Source organism: Electrophorus electricus, chromosome 7 (genome assembly GCF_013358815.1).
Source record: "Electrophorus electricus isolate fEleEle1 chromosome 7, fEleEle1.pri, whole genome shotgun sequence".
NCBI lineage: Eukaryota > Metazoa > Chordata > Actinopteri > Gymnotiformes > Gymnotidae > Electrophorus > Electrophorus electricus.
In genome coordinates, this window is record NC_049541.1 from 6,499,909 (window position 1) to 6,520,735 (window position 20,827).

A 20,827-nucleotide genomic window follows, 5' to 3' on the forward strand; every position below is an offset into this window, starting at 1 on the left:
GAAATAAATGTGCGTCTTAGGACAACCCACTATTAAAACATGTGTGCAACCTTGGCCTAGTTTATCAGTAATGGTTTGGACTGGAGATATATTGCAGCAACGTTCGGTTTAGCATCCTGCAGTAGTGAAATTTCAGCGACTACAGTTACCATATGTGCCGCATTGAAAACGATATGAATAGTTTTTTTGGAAACGTAGCAGTGAAGGGACAATGAAAAGACAGGTAAGACCGTTACAGAATCGTTGACGAAGTGTTGCAAGAGAAAAGTTGCAATGTTTATAATGATAACCAGACAAGCAACAAAAAGGAGTTTTTACGTTAACTGTTTTGTTGTCCTTGTGATTAATCATCATAAACGGTTCTCACTGTGCTACTCTTTTTAATGATACTCATTAAGACCAACAGGTGACATTGGGATTGATTTTAATAAACTCTCTACCTTGTGTGTCCCAGTTTAAAAAATAATTTAGACTAATATAGGCCAACGGTGTAGAAAATGCTTTTATCATGTGACTAGATGCTTGAATGTCAAAATAAAACAATAACACTCTCTGCCCGTTCAGATTTAGTTTTTTTCTTGTTCTAAGCACTTAACCAGTTATTATTTCCATATAATATCTGTTTCAAACACAGATGTTCCTCATTCCTGTCTTGCTGCAACACTAATGCAAACAAAAGGCCAACTACCAAGGAGAAGAGAGCAAGAGATCTCTCATCTCGCCTAAGCAATGAAGAAGCCTCTATGTTGCTTTGGTGCATGGCATATCTTCACTCTCTGGTGAGTTCAGCCCTCTCACTGTTCAACAGGGATGCTTCAGTATTTAGAATAATAAAATCTAAGGTCCAGCACACAGCTGGATATTTGTTCTGAACCCCATAGATATACTGCTATTGATGCAGAAACAGATTCCAAATGAATGCATACCTTTATGGAAAAAATAATGAACATTTTGAAAAGCATTGTTTTCTTAAGTATGTTGTTTTTCAGTGTGACATATGAGCTTGCCAGCATGACCGAAAATGTCTGACCTCAAAAACAATAAACAAGTTAAAAATGAATATTCATAAATCTTGTACCATGTTATTACGTTATCACATTGCCAAAACACGTTCTCCTTCCCTAGTCATTGCTACCAGTCAGTTAGATGACATTGCACTCATGTGTAAGTCCTTCATAGTTACATTGGTTTATTTTTCCGCTTCCTTGTATTTAATCTAAACAGGTAAATGATTTAAAATGCATTTTAACGGAAAACAAATTAAGGTTTTAAATTGTTTTTTTAGGTGGATCACCCTGGTTTATCTTTCAGAAAATGAGGTCAATGGGGTGAGAACTTTCTTTCTTTCTGTCTAATACTACCCCACTGTGATCTGAAGTAACCTATAGAATTCAGTGGATGCACTGAATTATAAGAACCAAATACATTTAAAGTTTTTTTGTTGTTGTTGCATTATCCATGAAAGCACACTGTGTATGAGGTTAACATTCAGTGGCAAGCTATTGTTAGCAAATGATCATTGAAACCATCTTCCATGACCCTGCTTCATTAAAATGAACAGAACATGTTCAGCGTAGTATTGTGTAGTTGAAAGAAATATTTTGTTTTATTCTTTTATCTTCCCCATCATCTCCCTCAGCACAAGATACAGCACCATTGGGGATCTCAGGCATAGCATTTAACTTAACCTTTCTGTACCTACTAAAACTATGGCCAGGCTGTCAGTTCAAAGGGTCTTTCTCCTTATTATTGAAAGGACAGAAGAACCTGCTCACCATGTACATGAAAAACAAAAACTTCCCAAAATTAACTGAATATAAAACAGGTACAAAATACCAACGACCAAGTTTTTTTAGATGCTAAATATTTTATGAAGTCCTTAGGCAGGGTTCTTCAAACTAAACAATTACCATATATTCTCAACAATTTATGCTCTCAGGTCAGTAAAAGCAGACAAGAAGAGTTCAGTTCAGCTGCGCTCAGTTTACTCATATAGTGCTTTTAACAAGTGACAGTCACAATGCAAAATATTTACATGTTTTCTAGCTATTTTGTTCCCCCCCCCCCCCATTCTATGAGGGAAAGTGAGCCTCAAAAAGCTTCATGAGATGGCCTTCTGGAAGACGTCTTGAGGACGTTCTGCATGCAAATGTGAATGAGCGAAAATGCACTTGTAATGCACTTTTATATATACAAGTTGTGCATTTGTCTACCTCAGCATACTCTTCATTTTCTCTTAACCATCAAGTGTGTGTGTGTGTGTGTGTGTGTGTGTGTGGGTTTAGTGCCAATTGTTAGTAACAACTTCTTTACCAAAAGTGAAGACATCATTTGCTTATCAGCAGCTGTGTGTGGGCAGTCCCTATGTTCTGAATCCACAGTTTCAAGAGATTTGCTAAACATTTTGGTAAATGTTCCTGTTTATGAGACCAAGATCAGTGAAGAATGTGGGAAAGGAATTTGGTATGAACTCTGCACTGATAGGCAGATTCTTCATGTCCTTCATGTCGGCATTTTCCCATCAGAGGTGAGGGTTGTCATAGCATCTTGTCTCAAGCCATCAGCTCCCATAACAAGAGCAGTTGTGTAGAAAGTTTCAAAACTGTGAGAAAAGAGGTTTAGGCACAGTTGCAAAACCATTTTATACATCCTTTAAATTCTAGGTCACATAAAAACGCAACAAGTGGTTTAATGCTATTTTTTGTATGTCTTTCAGGGGGAGATACTAGAGCTATGTAATGGCAGAGACTGTTCTGTGTGCAGGTGCCTACCTGCCAAAGGTGCCCGGGTATGAACATAAACTTACAGACGATTTGTAAATCAATAGTGTTCACCATTAATCAATTCTTAGACTCCTAGAATGCTTTCTGTTCTGACAACCGAATTCCCTTCACAGTATTTCACCTTTTGATCTTGAAATCTATTGGCATTACAGTCAAGTGCTTAAATGTTATACTCTCTTGGGATGCTTTGTGTGAGGTCATGTGACTGCTGTCTGTTTTTAGCACAGCTTTCCTAATACAAGACATTTTGTTAAATGAACTTGTATTTAAATGCCGGTTTTGGTTTTGTCCACAATGCACCAATTTCTTTTGTTTTTCACAGGGGGCCCCAGGTAAACTGGGAAAGGACGGTGTTCAGGGTCAGTCAGGGTCCCGTGGCCCACGCAGCCAGGAGGGTGAGAAGGGCAGACGAGGTGTAGAGGGAGCTCCTGGGCTGGATGGCCCTCCAGGAGAGAGAGTAAGAGGCCATTTGTATCAGTCATTTTTCAGAGCTTGGGTGGTTTGGAAGATTGATGCGAATGGTTATAAATGGCTCCTTTATTTACTGATTGTACTATGTTTGTGTCTTGTCTTAAAATAAGGACAATTATGTCTAAATAACTGACTGTTTCCTCAAGGGAAGCACTGGTCTTACAGGATTTTCTGGAGCAAATGGTGTTGATGTAAGTACAGGGATGGCTCATACATGTGGAATAATACACCAGTACAACCCCTAATCACTCTGCTGTTATATGTATGCCTATGACACAGAGGTCTGTAGCTCAGTATGAGCTCCTCCTGGTCTTCAGTAGGTGATGTACAGTCAAATTAGTGTGGTAGTGTACCATACTGAAGGTGATTGGTGATTGGCAGGGGCATGTTGGGACTGGAGGTCTTCCTGGTTTACCTGGTTTGGATGGATGCAATGGGACTCAGGGAGATCCTGGCCTGCCTGGGACAAATGGGATTGGTGGATTACCTGGACTTCCTGTAAGTATGTCTGTTTAATTGGTTTAGGGGGTTATATAACTAAGTTTAAGGACAACCTGATTAACCATGCTTTCCCACACTCAGGGATTACTGGGTCCAAAAGGCATGAAAGGAGAGCCCTCATATGTAACTGAACATTTGGTATGTTGGATTCAAGCAATTTGTGTTTAATTTTCACTGTAGGTAACTAGAAGGTTAAACACTCTGTGATTTGTGGAATGTCATGGAATATTTAAAAGTCTATCCCAGACTTGGAAAATCAGGAGATTTGGGTCAAGTCATGAAATCTCTTAAATTTTGTTTGTACCTTCTTTCAATTTTTTAGTCATTTATCAAAATATTATATTTTCACAAGTTTCCTGTATTGTGTGAGTGGTTATTATTGTTACGGGTTATGGTTGTTTCTCATGTGTAGCCATAATTGTTTCATCTGTGTACAGTGTGAGCACAAACACAAAACTTGCAAAAAGAGTTAATCTGTGCTCCCAGCACCTGCAGTCTGAGCGCATCATCTGTACAATAAAACAGAGAGAAGAAGAAAGAAAACAGTAGAATACAAGCGGTCATAACTGACTAAGGTTTATGGTGAAACTGTATTAGGCTACATTTCCTTATATGACTGTATACCTCCAAAATTGTGAAGAAAAATAGCATTGTATTCAGGCAAACCATATATGAGTATGGGCTGACCACTGGTAAAGTCAGTGTAAGCTAATTGTAAGTGTATAATTGTGTTTATATGTATATATGTATGTCTAGTCCAGTGCTGGTCCACCTGGTCCAATTGTAAGTTATTTTTTCTTTCTTTTTTAGACTTTAAGGTCATGATGCTGATAGGAAAAAAAATATTTAATCTTTGTGAATGAGAAAATAGATTACGGTGACAATAGTAACAATTAAAGGCTATGGTTACCCAAAAGTTTTTTGATCTACATGGTTTCCACATAAATATAATAAAAATTTTAAAATGTAATTTATATTACATTTGAATTACAGAACAGCATTTTTATATATAAACATGTTGAACCAATCTAGCTTGATGAAACTGATTTCATCTTCCATAATTCAGAAAATATGATGAGTTGTATATGTCGGTGGCTTTTCCGGTTTCATACCAACAGTAGCTACACCTATGACAAGACAATAACTATTGGGCGGTTCTTCGATACATAACCACAGCAGGAATGAAGGAGAATATTTGAATGGAGATATACTTTAAACATGGAACATTTAATGTAAATGTATAACATTTTAATGCATGATTCATTGCCCATCAGTAGTAGAGTTGAGTGAAATGTTATATTATGATTGCACTGTGTATTCACTTTGTATTGGGAATTTTCTTTTTTTAGGGATTACCTGGCACTAATGGTGCACCTGGAATTAGAGGCCCTCCTGGTCCTAAAGGCTTTATAGTGAGACAAGATTTACAAATTTATTATGTTGCCAGGTTAAATGGATTCCACAATTTCATAGTTATTTTAAGTTGTTGCTTTACATTTGCTTGAGAGTTCCTTTTTATATGAATATTTTTTTTACAATCAAATGACATGTCATTTCTTCATCAGGGTCCTACTGGTCTTCCAGGACTACAAGGACCACCAGTATGTCTGCATATAAACAGAGATGCGCGCGCGCGCGCGCACACACACACACTTACATCCCACAAACACTCACAGGTTTGGTAAATGGGATACACACATTGTATGAGAGAGGGTGGGTGGGTGGGTGTGTGTGTGTGTGTGTGTGTGTGTGTTTGATAATCTGAAGAAGATTTCAGGTGAGTAACTGCAGTGTACTATAGTAAGAGCATATCACATAAATTGTCTTTGTTTCCAGGGTGATTTTGGCAGGTCACTTCCAGGTTTAAAAGGTGATGAGGTATGTCTGCTCATCATGGACAAACAAAACTACAGAGATTGTGGCAAAGCATTAAGAGTGTTATTCTTGAAGGATTTTGGGAAGGGAATATTTCAACCTGTAAATGTTAAAGCATTCTTTGACCCCTAGGGGGCAGTACAGTACAAAGACTTTCTTATTAAAAAAGGAGTAAGGGGAAAATGGCATAGCCTGTTTCAGTAACGCCTCCCTAAGGACTCAGTATGGATTTTTAACAGCCTTTAACTGTGTACTTCAGGGAGCCCCTGGAAAACCAGGTCCCCCTGGACCAGATGAGGTGGTGGAGCCTCCTGTGTATCACATTATTAAAGGAGAAAAGGTAAGGTGGTCTGGCCATTCAAACTAAAATCACTACAATAATAATAATCATGATGATGATATTGGTGATATTAGTAGTAGTATAATTATGTGTTCACCAAATGATCTTTGCTTCAGGGAGAAAAGGGAAGGCAAGGAGTCTGTGGGCTAGATGGAGCAGATGTAAGTGTGTGTGTGTTTTGGGGTAGAGTTTTGGTTGGGTGTGTGTGTGTGCATGAGTGAGGGGTGAAACTGACATGAGCTCTTATCTTTAGGGACCTGCAACAGAGCCTGGTGCCAAAGGAGAAAGGGGCAATGATGGACTTCCTGGGCCCCAGGTAATGATCTCAGCCATGCAGCTGTGCAGTCACAGCTGGAGTAATTGGAAGAATGATAACTGAATTGGAGAACCAAGAGACAGCATTACACTTAAGTGGTTTTGTGTTCATCTTAACTAGCATATAGGTCTGTCCTTGGCATTGGCATTGAGTTGTCAATCGTTCAAATTCAAGCATGAACCTATATTGCAGTTAACAGTGTTCCTTAGGAATAACTATAATTTCTTCTTTTTTCAGGGTCTGCCAGGCATTGATGGCTTAACAGGACCTCCAGGGTTACAGGTCACAGATTACAGCCTTTATTGTTGATTAATCTAGTATTCAAAATATTGTATTAGAATTGTTTTGTGTGTGCGTGCATCCTGATAGAGAATAGTACTTACCTCTAGTTTGACAGAACCAGCATTTCAATATCTCACACACAATATTGAAATGATAAAGATGAACTAGCCAATTTTTTTCTTCTGTGCAGGGACCTCCTGGAGACCCAGGTCCACCTGGTCATCATGGTCGCCCTGGTCTGAAGGTGAGCTGTCAACAGCAGGAATCCAACATTCCTATACCCCTTTTACATTGAGCTGTTGACCTGGGTTAAACGTGGTTTAAGCTTTGACCTAAAAGGTTTAAGAGCTGTGTAGAACTAGGCTCGATTTGAGGTGGCAATGCGAGGAGATGCCAAACCAACAGTAAAAACAAAAGAGACAAAGCCAGACATCCCCCGTTTGATCGATTTTGTTATATAATGTAAAAGGTCTATTATCTATTTGGTAATTATCTATAAACTACTATTTGAAACCAGATCAGGATTGGGGTGATGGTTATACACCATCATACCCTGCCCAATCCCCAAACCCCCTCTCCCTCTGGTGAAACTGACCATCCCATTGCATAAAACCTATATCTCATCTGGATTATTCTGTGGTAAATGTCCTGACCCAAGTCAGGCTGTTAACTGATTGTTGTATGGCTGACATTATTTGCTTGCTTACATCTGACATGGTCAATCATGGTTAAGCAATTGGCTGTTTATCTGACCTAAAGAACAGTATAGAAACTGTACTTGGCATACAGCAGATCCCTGAATAAATAAATAAAAAAGCAAAACATGTTTGCTGTATATTAAAGTGATAGTAATAAAGTTAATTTTTTATTTTAATTACATACCCAATAAAAACCCCATATCTCCCTTTAATCACACTGAATAAATTTAAGACATGTCCCAGTGACAGACCTGGATTGGGGTTGGACCTGGGTTGCAATCATGGGTTAAACACTTCTTGTCAGTGTAAAAATTGTAATACTTACACGTGATTTTTTTTTATTTTTTTTTATTATATGTACTGTCCTGCAGGGTGATAGAGGAGTTCCAGGTCCAAAAGGTGCAGGTTTTAACAGTCTCCAAGTGGAACCAGGTAGGGAAGTCGAATCAATGGACAGGCAGAAATTAGAGTGAGGTCATATGCTTAAAAAAAATAAACAATTTTAAAGAAAATGTGAAATGTTTGAAAATGATTTATCCCTTCTCCTTGGCATTCCTAATTTAAATTAAAATAGATAAGATCTCAAATGGAGGACTGTGTGAAAATCATTTGTAGAAAATATTAAAAGCAGTGTTGGAGAAATCCAAGATGTCACAAGTGACAAAGGTCATGAAGAATCATGCTATAGCATTATAATAATTAATCACTGTGTTTCCTTTCATACTGCTACAGTTACAGTTGCTAGTTACTGTTATCTTAGTCTCAGGCACCCAGGGACCACATGGTGACCAGGGACCACGTGGACCACCTGGGCTCCCAGGAGATTATGGATTCATGGGGGAGCCAGGATTACCTGGACATCCTGGGAAGACTATCACAGGTCTACAGCACCTTTATTCTACTTATATTTATCTTGGCATCTTTTAAGGCCATCGTATCTAACTGTCAAATATACATATGTTTTTATTCCAGCTAATGGGTGTAGTCAGGTTTCTGTGCCACCAGTCCTACACTTCATTTTATTTTATCTCTGGTTTTACATATTCTTTTTTTTTTTTTTTTACATGCCCTGATTTTCAGGCTTAATTGGACCTCCAGGACTGAGGGGTTCTGAGGGGCCTAAGGGGATCAAGGGAGACCTGGGCTTGCTTGTAGAATCAGAACCAGAACTTCCAGGGCCAACTGGGCCACCTGGGCTTCCTGGGATCAAAGGTGTCAGAGGACAACCTGGTCCATCAGGCAAGAATTGTTTAGCTTTTTTGTTGTTGTTAAACATGTGTGATGATAAATCACATATAATGACATTTTTTCCTCCTGTTCTTTTTTTACTAAAGGCCTTTGCTTCCTAGAGCTTCCAGGACTTCCTGGGGATAAGGGTGACCGAGGACTTCCTGGGGCAAAAGGCAAAATGGGGCAAAAAGGTGCAGTATTTGCATTACTTCTTTCCTGATTAAATACACAGTGAATGGATCATTTGACACCTACTCATTTTCTTCACAGGCTGTCCAGGTGATAATTATTGCAGTTCTGGTGGATCAGGGTTGCATGCCCCTATCGATTCACCAGGACCACCAGGATATGATGGCTTTCCAGGGAGTAGAGGGGAGAAGGGCAGTCCTGGTCCTCCTGGAGACCCAGGTACAACTGGCCCTACTGTAAGTGAAGACATATTGATTTCATTTTTCCCAAGACGCCTCAAGGGTGCCATTATATAAGAGTATATATAAACAATGCTCCCAAAACAAAGCTTTCAACTGAGGGATAGAGATATATAAATGTTTTATTTACTTTTCTTGCGTAAAAAATTAACTGACAATTAAATGGGTTAAAAATGAAAGTGAAAGCCTCAATCATCTATGGATTTAACAGGAAAAAAATTATATTTGGCTCTCTGAGTTGAGCACACTGAGGTGGAGCCAGGATTTAGCAGTAAGAAATCAGATGAGCTGAATGGGATTGTGTCAGGAGAAAGCGACACAGATGAGCTGAATGGGATTGTGTCAGGAGAAAGGGTGTATAGACAGTAGGAGCCTTGGGGTTAATGAAGTTGCAGACAAAGGTTTTATAGGCTATTGAAAATACACTAACACAACCTATTTGTGGTATGTATTTAAATACATAAATTCTGAGACTACATAAAATATGCACAAGCATGCATGCTTATGCAATCTGTGTTCTCCTAATGTATATTAAAGCAATTGACCAGAAACTACAAATAAATGTAATGTTGATTAATGTAAAAAAAAAAATTATATAAAGTTTAAAGTTAAAATATGTAAATATTCATTTAAACAAAATCATAACATTTGAATTATATTATCCGATGTATGAAATATATTAAAAATAGCTTTCCTGAGGAATATTGTCATAAGCAGAAACAACGTGTCATTCAAGTTGTCAATCAGGCTGTATAATGCAGAAAGGGTTTTAAATATTAGACCCAGGAAATGGTATGACCAAGTTAAAGCTATTGATTGGTTAATTAATGCTTTATTGTTAATTCTATATTATTTCTTATTATATTAATGCTTTATTATTAATTTTCTTTAACACAGCTCTTGAAAATGGAGACCATTGCAAAATGTATCACTTTATGGGTAAAATTAAAATGTTTTTATTATTCCATAAATAGCAGACAACAATTTCCCAAATTCCAAATAAAAATATTGTCATTCACAGAAATGTATTTGCAGAAAATGACAACTGATCAAAATAAAAATCTGCATAAAAAATATAATTCAAATGTCACACTACGGCCCCTCCCCCGAACGTCTCCGTGTGTGCGTGTGCGTGTGTGTGTGTGTGTGTGTGTGTGTGTGTGTGTGTGTGTGTGTGTGTGTGTTTGTGTGTGTGTGTGTGTTCAATGTGGCCATGCCCTCCTTGTGTCTCACACCTGCTCCTCATTGTGTCATTAGTACACGTGCCTAAATGTCTGTCATTTACGTGTCTGTGGTTGTCGGTGTTTGAACCCATTAGCACGCGTGCTACGTCTTGTGTGTGTTATACGTGCAAAATAAAACACGTGTTCTTGTTTATGCGACTCGTCCCCGCATCCTGCTTAACCTCCAGGTCACAGAAACACCAACCGATAAAGGATGCCTGGGAGAGGAAGCAAATGAAGGAAGGGTAGGAAAGGACGTAGACGCCTTCCCACAGCCCTCGCAGGGAAGCCCTCCATATTCCTGGGCACACTCCTGACTCCCACAGCAGGGGAGAGTGCCAATGGGTGAGTTGCGGGGGACCCTGGGTGTGGTCCAGGTGCGGACTCGGTGAAGAGGCACGGACCCACGTCGGGCTACCAGGACAGGTACAATAATGTCCAGTACTCGAAGTCGGACTCCATAGGGTCCTACTACCACACAGAGAGACCCTCCCTTATCCTGGCCTCACTCCATAAGCCCACAACAGGGGAGGAGGCCACTGAACGATTTTGGGGGGGCCCTGGTTATAGTCCAGGGTCAGACTATGTGTAGTCCTAAAGAATTCAGCCGGACTATGAGGATCGGCACACGGAAATGGACTCTGCTGGGTCCTACGACCCCTACATGGACTATTTTGAGGGCTGCACTGATTGTGGAGAGAGAGTAGAGTACAGTGACGTCAGCCTGCGGTCAGACTTGGAGTCCGATTATATGGAGGATGCACTGATGGAGGTGGAGGAGGTCCTCTATGGGGATTCTCTCGCTGACAGTGACGTTCATTCTGTCATCTCCGGGAACGATGAGCCTCCGGCATTTACGATACCGCCTAAGGCTCTGCCCAGGAGGTATCGCCTAGGCGCAAACAAGCCAGCCCGCGCGAAATACCTAGAGGCGACCTTGTTCGAGGAGGAAACTCCCTTCGCTACGGCTCACAGCCCCAGATCTCGTGAGCCCGTACCAAAGCCTCGTAGAGGCAGGAAGGAGGCGGCACCATGCCCACCCCAGAGACGGGCAAGGTGGCTGGTGCGGTTCCTGAGGCGGGACAGCAGCGGTTGCCGCCCCCAAATTGGTGAGGGGCGATTCCCCACACGCGGGTTGGACTGCAGCCCAGCCAGCGACTGGGGAACAGCCTGTGGCTCTTGCCGGCTTACCTGGACTCCTCAGCTAATATATTGAATAATGTTGTACAACTCCCAGTCACTGTGTCTGTCCCCATCAAGTTGTTTGTACCAGTCTTTTTGTCCCCTTTGGTGTCTGTGCTAGTTATCGTGACCCTCCTTGTAACTGTTGTCGTCTTGATCCTTGTCCTTCCCACCTCTGTCCTGCTCGCGCTAGCCCGTGTCGGGTCGTTCGGTCCTCTGGTCTCGCCATTTGTCGTTGGTCCCGGGGCCGCAGCCCGATAAGCTGGCGCGCCGGGAGTCGCACCGTTGGGGAGGGGCTCTGTCACGGTACGGCCCCGTGTGTGTGTGTTCGTCAATATGGCCACGCCCGCCTTGTCTCACACCTGCTCCTCATTGTGTCATTAGTATGCGTGTATAAATGTCTGTCGTTTACGTGTCTGTGGTTGTCGGTGTTTGAAGCCATTAGCACGCGTGCTACGTCGTGCGTGTTTATATGTGCTAAATAAAACGTGTTCTTGTTTATGCGATTCGTCCCCGCATCCTGCTTAACCTCCACGTCACAGCAAAGAAATCAAGTTCATATTGATTGGAATTATCATATTCCGTATTGAAATTACCTTGATTTTAAAAATTGTTTTTTAACCTTTAATTTAAAACGAAAGTAAAACGCGAATGACGAACAGGAGACAGCGAACGTGACATGCAAACACAATGACGATAACACAGTGGTAGCAGCACAGCACGTAGTTAGGGCAAAGTAACAACAATGACCGAAAACAGCGTGTCAAACACAATGGTTTAAATACATATTGTTATTGAGTGTGGAACAAAGGAGAGATGAAAACGAGTAACAGGCTAACAAAGGGATGTGGCAGCACAGACCATACAATAGCACATGGCACACTGTCAAACATACAAAAACAAAGCCACATGGCGGGCCATACCACGTGGTCTGGGGCTGGGGGAGAGTTTGTATACTGCATACGGCAATCTGGTCCCCATAGTAGTATGCAGTATAGAATCCAGTATGCAACAAACGCAAACTATACGACGAGGTCATTTGAACATATGAATGTTCTGCCCACTTGTGGAAGATTTTCCCCCATCGTTGCATACCTGAATGCAGTACACCACGAAGATAACTCTGGTTGCGTACTGGAATATTTGGCAGATGTAGTACATCATCCAGGTATCTTTTACATGCTGGAAATGTTATTTTGGTTACATACTACATATGGCATAGTGATTTGGGGCCAATCAGTATATGACTAATATGTAGTAACTGTTTTGAACACAGCCCCTGTGTTGAAATTCAACACTAGAATGGCTGGCATACATGTAGAGATGAAACTTTGGCATGGTCTCTTAATTTTTTTTCTAGAATAGTGTGTGTGTGCGTGTGCGTGTGTGTGTGTGTGTGTGTGTGCACGTGCACGCGCTGTAGCATGCACTCTTCCCTTGTAGTCCAGTTTCAGAATGCTAATTTTGAAATCCCTGATATCAAGGGAAAGCCTGGCCCTCCTGGTCCTCAGGGATTAAAAGGACAAAAAGGAGACCCTTATGTTTCAATGATAAAAGGTAAGATTTGTTTAAAATTATGCTTTCTGAACATTGTTTTATTAGTATTGTTTTGATTTCATAATACTTTGTTAAATTCTTGATTTTATGGCATACCTCAAAAAGGCATAAAAGGAGACCAAGGAAATCCTGGGCTCATTGGTAGACCAGGAACTATGGGCCAGCCAGGCTTTCCAGGGCCACCTGGTTTGGTTGGAGATCCTGGCCCTCCAGTGAGTGACAATAGACTTTTGTGGCATGTGTTCTGTTACCATGGCAATATTCCTGTGAAGGACGAAATGACAAGTTGTTGTAATGGCTGGTTTGTAGCTGATGTAAAATTGCTATTTGTGATTTAATTTAAGTGTTGATTTATTCTGTTAGGGATTTGATTATCCAAGTCTCAAAGGATACAAGGGGTACCCTGGGGAGTCAGGGTCTAAAGGATACCCAGGGCCTCTAGGTCCTCATGGCATAGATATTCATGTGGCATGGGGGCCTCCTGGACCTCCAGGGGAACAGGGACCTCAAGGTCCACCTGGATTTCCTGGACCGCCAGGTCCTCCAGGTATGTCTATACACATATTTCGGATACAAATTGGCAGAATTAGTTTCTCTGATCAACACTAGGCCTGAAACAACATTGATTCAATATGTTTTTTTCTCTGGAATGTGTAACTAAGTGCATGTTTTTTTTTTTTGTATGTTTAGGGGATATCCTCACTGGGTGTCCTCCTAGCAACCACGGTGACAAAGGTGACCAAGGTGCGATTCTGTGTTTAACATAAATTCACATAAAGAGTCTGTCTGGTAATTTGCTTGTTCTATTGTCCTACATTGGATCAGTGGAATGATGTGAAATGACAAGTCTTCTACTCTGACAACTAGGACCACCTGGTTTGCCAGGATCACCTGGTTATAATGGACTTCCTGGGTTTCCAGGACCAAAAGGAGAAAAAGGAGATGGAGATGTGAGATATGGTCCTTCAGGCAAGCTGCTATTTCTCTCTAAAGACTATAGTTATTAATCTCTGTTTTACTGATGCAAATGTAAAGACTTCACCTTTGTAGGCCTTCCAGGATTACCTGGTGATCCAGGTGATCCAGGTCTTTCTGGACACAGCTATGATGGTGCACCAGGCTCACCAGGGCCGAAAGGACCTCCAGGTTTTCCTGGGCCCCAAGGAGATGCCCACAGTGGTAAACCTGGACCACCTGGTCTGGCAGGGTTACCTGGACGCCCTGGTCTAAAGGGCATTCAGGGCCCTCCAGGCCATGACGGGTTACCTGGTATGTTTTATACATCATATCATACATGTGCTATCCCTGGGTCTGTGTCCTTGTTAACATCTTGTGCTTGCCCAGGAAGACCAGGGCCTCCCGGGCCTCCTGGACCTCCTGGAATTTCAGGTTGTGAAGGGCAGCAGGGGAACCAAGGACCACCTGGACTGCCAGGAAGTGGAAATGATTTTTGTTGGGGTCCCCCAGGCCCCCAAGGAGCACCAGGTTTCATGGGTCTGCCTGGACAGCCAGGTAAAACGCTGAGGCTCTAAAATAGTTTTTGTTTCTTCATAGTCTTTTTCACACCGAGACCTTCTCTTCCTGAAAGGTACCAGTGGTATAAAAGGAGAAAAGGGTGTGATGGGATTTCCTGGGTATGGGATGAAGGGACCTCCAGGTTTTCCTGGCCCGCCTGGCCCACCTGGTCCCCCAGGACCTCTTGGCCTCAGAGGAGCTCCTGGTGAACCAGGGATACATGGATTTTTGGGGGTGAAAGGTATACATTACAATATGTATATTATGAAGCACTTTGCTTATACAACTGATGAAGGACCATTGTCAAAAAATTGTGTGTGTGTATGTATGTATGTATATATTACAATTCATGGACAAACTTGCTTTGAAGGTGTTAGAGGCCATCCTGGGTTAAGTGGAACAAAAGGGTTATCTGGGTTGCCTGGTTTACCTGGGGTCCCAGGAACACCAGGAGTGAGAGGTGGTGAGGGTCACACAGGTCCAAAAGGAGACATGGGTTCTAAAGGAATCAAAGGTTTTAACCTCTATACTGGTTATAGTTGTTTTAACCGAAAACGTATTATAAAGCAGACACTTGAATTCCTTAGCTGTGTATCCTTAAATGGGATTGTTGATATGGGTTTAATTTGATTTTCATTTACATTTTGTATCTACATTTACTTTTACAATTTGATTAGGTACTAGGGGAAGTCCTGCACTTCCAGGCCCACCGATAGTCATACTGAAAGGCACGATGGGTTTACCTGGACACCCTGGAAGACCAGGATTTCCAGGACCTAGAGGTAAATCATTCTAGTGAATGTTTTTTAAAATATTGCTGAAAAACTGATGTGCTGAGTTACTGATATGTAGGGAGTCAGCAGCATGAATGGCACTCTACCTAATAATATGGAAGTCAGAGAAATATGTGACATGATGTATCAAAATTCTCCTTAACAGGCTTTAAAGGTGTCCCAGGGGTGCCTGGTAAGAAAGGTCTGAATGGATTAAATGGTGCCCCTGGATTTCAGAAGGGCTCTGCTGGCTTGCCTGGAAGAAATGGCCCACAGGGACTCCCGGGCTCCTCTGGGCCCAAAGGATATCCAGGAGCTATAGGGTTCCCAGGAGTTTTTGGAGATCAGGTTACTCTTGCTCTGATCGGGTTTTGGACTAGAGGAAGTGTGGATATAATAAATGTGCTTTAAGGAATTGTTCAGTAAGAACCATGTGAGAACATGTGTATAATTTTCCCTCCCTCCAAAACAGGGTGAACAGGGGCACCCTGGACATTATGGTGCCCCAGGCATTCCAGGCATACCTGGCATTAAAGGTATAACACTGCCATGAGTATTAAGTTTTTTGATTGGAAAAAACATGACTTTTTCCAAGAAATGTATTTACTTTTTTCATATATTTTTTTTTCAATATGAAAAATAAATGTAATTTGATTGTACGGACAATGAAATTTACTGACACTATAGTTCTTGTTCGAGTTTTGACAATAATAGATTCAAAATGTATCTTGTCATAAGTACAGAACTACTGTAAGCTACGTTTCTTAGGTTTACCAGATTTTGAAAAATCCCATTTGTGGTGGTGTTGATATGGCACAAAATCTTTTTCCAGGTGACCACGGAGACTCCAGTGGGTGTCCAGGTCCACCTGGACCAAAGGGTTTTAAGGGTGACAATGGAAAAGGTCAGATTGATCACTTTTAAACATTTTAAATACAATCATTTTGAAAGTAACATTTTGAAAGCCCTTTCTTTGTGCACATTCTTGGAAGTGGGTAATCAGCATTATTTAGATGTTATTGTTTTCCTCTCATAGCTGTGAATGGAGATCCAGGTGACACAGGGGATCGAGGATTCCAGGGTCCACATGGGCAACGTGGGCCCCCTGGTGTTTTCGGACCACCAGGTGAACCAGGTTCACCTGGCCCTCCTGGTAATTTCCTTTTTTTTTTTTTAAGTGCCATAATGCTAACTTACAGCATCTAAAGAGCATATTACATCTCTGTAAACCATGTGGGCGGAACTTCAAATGCTGCGTTTGTTTGTCTGTAGGATGTGTGGGTCCTCCAGGTCTTTCACATTTTGGTCCTCCAGGCAATTCAGGCACTCCAGGACCTAAAGGTTATCCGGGCCCACAAGGTCTGAAAGGTAATAAAACAGAACTAACTAAAACTGAAAATAGCCAGTGTTTACTTTTTTAAACCTTATGTTGTAGTTTCACAATAAAGGAACATGTCTAGATGTTTATAAAGTGTTATTTTCTGTTCAAATTAGTATATTATTTTGAGGTATTTATTAGATTTTTTTGTGCAGCACTTTGACACTTGTTGTCTTTACTATGTAAATGGATGTATTATATAAATGAAAGAGTCTTGTCTTGATACATGCTAAATTTGCATTACAATAGAATTTCTATTCCACAGGATTTCCAGGACCACCAGGTCTCAACGGTGTAAATGGTCATCCAGGACCTGCAGGAGAGAAAGGTGCCAAAGGTAAGAAAAGATTTGTTGAGCATTACTATAGTTGTTTTTTAGATATGCATGTCTGACATTTAGAATTTTGCAATTGCAGGTGCTGGAATACAAGGGCATCCTGGACTACAAGGTGATCCAGGAGAACCAGGCTTATCTGGTGTTCCAGGAAGCTCAGGAATTTCCTACCCAGGACTTAAGGGTCTAAGAGGCCAGCATGGAGACCCAGGTGTCAACAAGTGATTTGGAAATCACAATAAAAGAGATATTCTCACTTTTGTTATCATTTCAGTCTAAAGTAGATAAATGATTCATTTTTATATTTTCTCAACTTTTTGATGGTACAAATTTTGATTATGTAGCTTCTGTATATATAATGATGAAGGAGGTGATATTTCAGGTCCCCCAGGAAACTATGGTCCACCTGGTGCCTTAGGCAGAAACTGTGATGCATCAATTCCAGGAATCATTGGAGAAAGAGGGCCAGTTGGAGTTACAGGACCTGAAGGTTAATATTTTCTTTTTTACTGGTTGTTAATGTGATTAATTTACTTTTACATTTTAGTAGGGGTCCAAGTATGTAATGGTTGGAACACTATATTACTTCTCAGGCAATTCAGATTACCCATATAGACCAAATTTTTGTCAAAAAACAATAAATTGCATTGTAGTATTTTAATCCCCAATGTTTACTTCATAGACTTCATATAGGTTCTGGTCTTTTTTTATTATGGCAACTGCATGCCAACAGAGGAATGGGCTTGACTTTCCTGGCAAGGTGGTTATATCATAAACATGAATTTGCTTGTTATTTTCACATGGTGAGAGCTGGTGCTACAACATGGAAAGAACATGCTCCTCAACTATTTAGTTTGTAATTTTGCATGCATTATTTACATGGATGAAATATATTTAAAGAAAACAAAGGATTTAAAATGCCTTCTGGGTTTTCATGCAGCTGGCTTTGTGTGGGTGTCTTGTGTGTGGCTTTTTAACATTTATTCTCTTAGGCCTACCCGGTGAGATTGGATATCCAGGTTCTGTGATTACAATCCCAGGACACAAAGGTGTCATGGGACGACAGGGACACCCAGGACCAAAGGGCTTAAGAGGTCCACAAGGGCCTCCTGGATGTGCTGGTAACCAAGGGTCACCAGGATCCAAAGGTATTTTGCAATTGTACGCCAAAATCTTCCTTATGCTAATTCATGTCTTCTTTCATAGCACATTTTACTATGGTAAAATGGCTTGACATGGTATGCTTTTAATTCTTTAACAGGGGTGCGTGGGTTCCCTGGTTTATTTGGCCACCCAGGACAAGCGGGCCATATAGGAAGAGCTGGTCCAACAGGCAACAAGGGTGATAAAGGGATATCAGGACCCAAGGGTAAGCATTCTGTCCTAAGTTGAAAGGTAAATGTATGCGCTAATACTCTGTGCTGTTCTTTATATATGATCAGTGTGTCATAGCTGAATTCTGGAATGTGAAACTAGCTGTAATAAAGTGTCCCATAGGAAAATTAATTAGCAACTGTAAAATTTTATATATAGCAGAGATATGTGCTCCACCGTACATTATACAGCAGAGCTTTACTGGTACTGGTGCTTATATGAAACATTTAAATATGTACTGTGTCATTTTGTCTTTTAAGGAGCCAAAGGTGACCCGGGAGAAGAAATTACACCCCCTAAAAGCCTATACAAGGGACCAGAAGGACTACCTGGACCACGTGGACCACCAGGATTTCCAGGAACAGCTGGTCCAAGCGGAAATCCAGGATCCAGAGGTAATGGTTTCCATATCTTTACACACCCACCTTCCAACTATTTCAGTCTATGAATGAGCTAGTTAAGGTATAATTCAGGAGTCATGCTGTGGATTCTTCAGGACCAAAAGGACTGGTGGGATCTCATGGGCCTCCTGGTCAGCCAGGAACTGCAGGATACCCAGGTGCTCATGGAGATGCAGGTGACCCTGGACCACAAGGCTTTGTAGGGCTACAAGGTTTGTGACTGGCATACAGCATACCAGCAAACCACTGGATTTCAGAACATCACAACAACCACTATAGGTCCAAGACAAACAGTCATAATCAATGATTGTAAAAAATAAAAAAAATTGCACCAATATTGTAATGTGTTATGTGCTCATCGGGTCCCTCTCATTCCATTTGTTTGTTTGTTTGTTTGTTTTCCTTTTCTCACACACACACTTTTTTTCTAGGTCCTCCAGGCCCTCCGGGTGAGCTTGGTTTCCCAGGAACAGTGGAGCCAATGAACTCTGGGTTTCTGCTGGTGATTCACAGTCAGTCAGCAGTGGTGCCTGTGTGTCCAACAGGCATGCCTCTCCTCTGGACTGGTTACAGTCTTCTTTATCTAGAGGGCCAAGAAAGAGCATACACACAAGACCTGGGTAAACTTTCCCTAGGATTAATGTGTGTGTTTGTGCTGTATGTTACCTTTTTTCTGTACTGGGTCTCATATGCAAGAATGTCCTCTCTCCATGTTTAGGCAGAGCAGGCTCCTGCCTGCAATTCTTCAGTCCCATGCCCTTCTCCTACTGTAACTCTGCCACGTGTCACTATGCCAGCCGCAATGACAAGTCCTATTGGCTGACCACCGACGAGCCGGTACCCATGATGCCAGTGTCTGGTGAGGAGATCCAACAGTACATCAGCCGCTGCGTGGTTTGTGAGGCGCCCGCCCCAGCCGTGGCAGTACACAGCCAGGATACCATCGTGCCAAGCTGCCTGACTGGCTGGAGAAGTCTGTGGATTGGCTATTCTTTTTTTATGGTGGGTTTGTGATTGATCTTACTTTGTGTGTGTTGGGGTGGGGGGGTGGGGGGGGTTTCACACTGGAAAAAAAACCTTTTTGCTGTTTTACATGCATCTGTGTCACGTGATCCACGGCTCATCTTTGCATCCTGAAACCAAACACAAAGAACACTAAGCACTAACAACACCAAGGAAGTAACTAACTTCTGCAATGCAGCTGCTACACAGTACATATTGTGTGTGTGTGTGTGTGTGTGTGTGTGTGTGTGTGTGTGTGTGTGTGTGTGTGTGTGTATGCGACTTCTCCCTCAGTACACTGGTTCTGGTGACGAAGGTGGGGGTCAGCCGCTGACCTCGTCTGGAAGTTGTTTGAAGGACTTTCGGACCCAGCCCTTCATGGAGTGCCAGGGCCATCGTGGCACCTGCCACTATTTTGCCAACCTCTACAGCTTCTGGCTGACATGCGTGAGCTGCCAGGAAGAGCATGGCATGGCCCCATCATCACACACGATGAAGGCCGCCGACCAGCAACGTGGGCACACCAGCCGGTGTCACGTGTGTATGAAGCAGACATGACGGGCGCATTGGGACAGACTGTTGTTATCTTCATGATGGACAAGGTGTAATATTTAAGGGTTGTCTTTGGAATAGTATAGTATTATTATTCTCATTTATTAACTGCTCATAATCACTTGTCAGTTGAATTTGTGATTACTCAAATATGGCAAATATTAAGTCTTCAAAGCTTTATTGCCAGTAGTAGCTTGTAGTTGTTCATTACCCAAAATTATTTGGATCAGACCATACACATTAGAGGAAACATGAATTTTTTGTTTACTTGCTGTACTTCAGTAGGACAGGAGATACTATAAACAAAAACTAGATGGGCCATAGGGTCTACTGTTTATTTACCTACTATAGGTCAAAGTTTCTCATTTCTCAGGGAATGTTTTACATTTTGCATTATATGTAAACATGTGCATTAGAGGGTAACATGGATAAATCAAGAAGAAAAAAGACTCCTTTGTCCACAGCAGGTTGAAGTTCATATTTATTTCTCTCAAAAAGACCCTTCTGAGAATCATACTTCTTTTTCCCTCCAACATTTAATATACAGATCAGAGAATACTCAGTGTGCAATAAGACAAAGGACATAGTCTTTCTACCTGTCACAGTGCACAT

At 41.5% G+C, this 20,827-nt stretch overlaps 1 protein-coding gene across 1 annotated transcript; it reads left to right on the plus strand.

The window, feature by feature from the left end:
- Window positions 1-211: 211 nt before the first annotated feature.
- LOC113590162 (collagen alpha-5(IV) chain-like) lies at window positions 212-20,221 on the plus strand. Its single transcript, XM_035528114.1, has 33 exons — window positions 212-223; window positions 2,717-2,788; window positions 3,106-3,240; window positions 3,636-3,752; window positions 3,837-3,893; window positions 5,105-5,167; window positions 5,890-5,970; window positions 6,087-6,131; window positions 6,224-6,286; window positions 6,759-6,812; window positions 7,999-8,146; window positions 8,347-8,514; window positions 8,601-8,687; window positions 8,767-8,921; window positions 12,814-12,886; window positions 12,992-13,098; window positions 13,250-13,433; window positions 13,577-13,630; window positions 13,754-13,855; window positions 13,937-14,155; window positions 14,231-14,398; window positions 14,475-14,642; window positions 14,772-14,897; window positions 16,229-16,327; window positions 16,447-16,542; window positions 16,818-16,889; window positions 17,879-18,034; window positions 18,148-18,255; window positions 18,521-18,655; window positions 18,757-18,873; window positions 19,093-19,281; window positions 19,380-19,663; window positions 19,958-20,221. The coding sequence occupies exons 1-33, from the start codon at window positions 212-214 to the stop codon at window positions 20,219-20,221; spliced, it is 3,978 nt and encodes a 1,325-aa protein (XP_035384007.1).
- The last annotated feature ends 606 nt before the right edge of the window (window positions 20,222-20,827 follow it).

What these genes read in the sequence shown, in the direction of transcription:
- LOC113590162 (XM_035528114.1), top strand. An exon ending in GTGGATTACCTGGACTTCCT is followed by an intron (nt 3,753 to 3,836) that starts GTAAGTATGTCT and finishes TCCCACACTCAG; the next exon opens with GGATTACTGGGTCCAAAAGG. An exon ending in AGGCCATGACGGGTTACCTG is followed by an intron (nt 14,156 to 14,230) that starts GTATGTTTTATA and finishes GTGCTTGCCCAG; the next exon opens with GAAGACCAGGGCCTCCCGGG.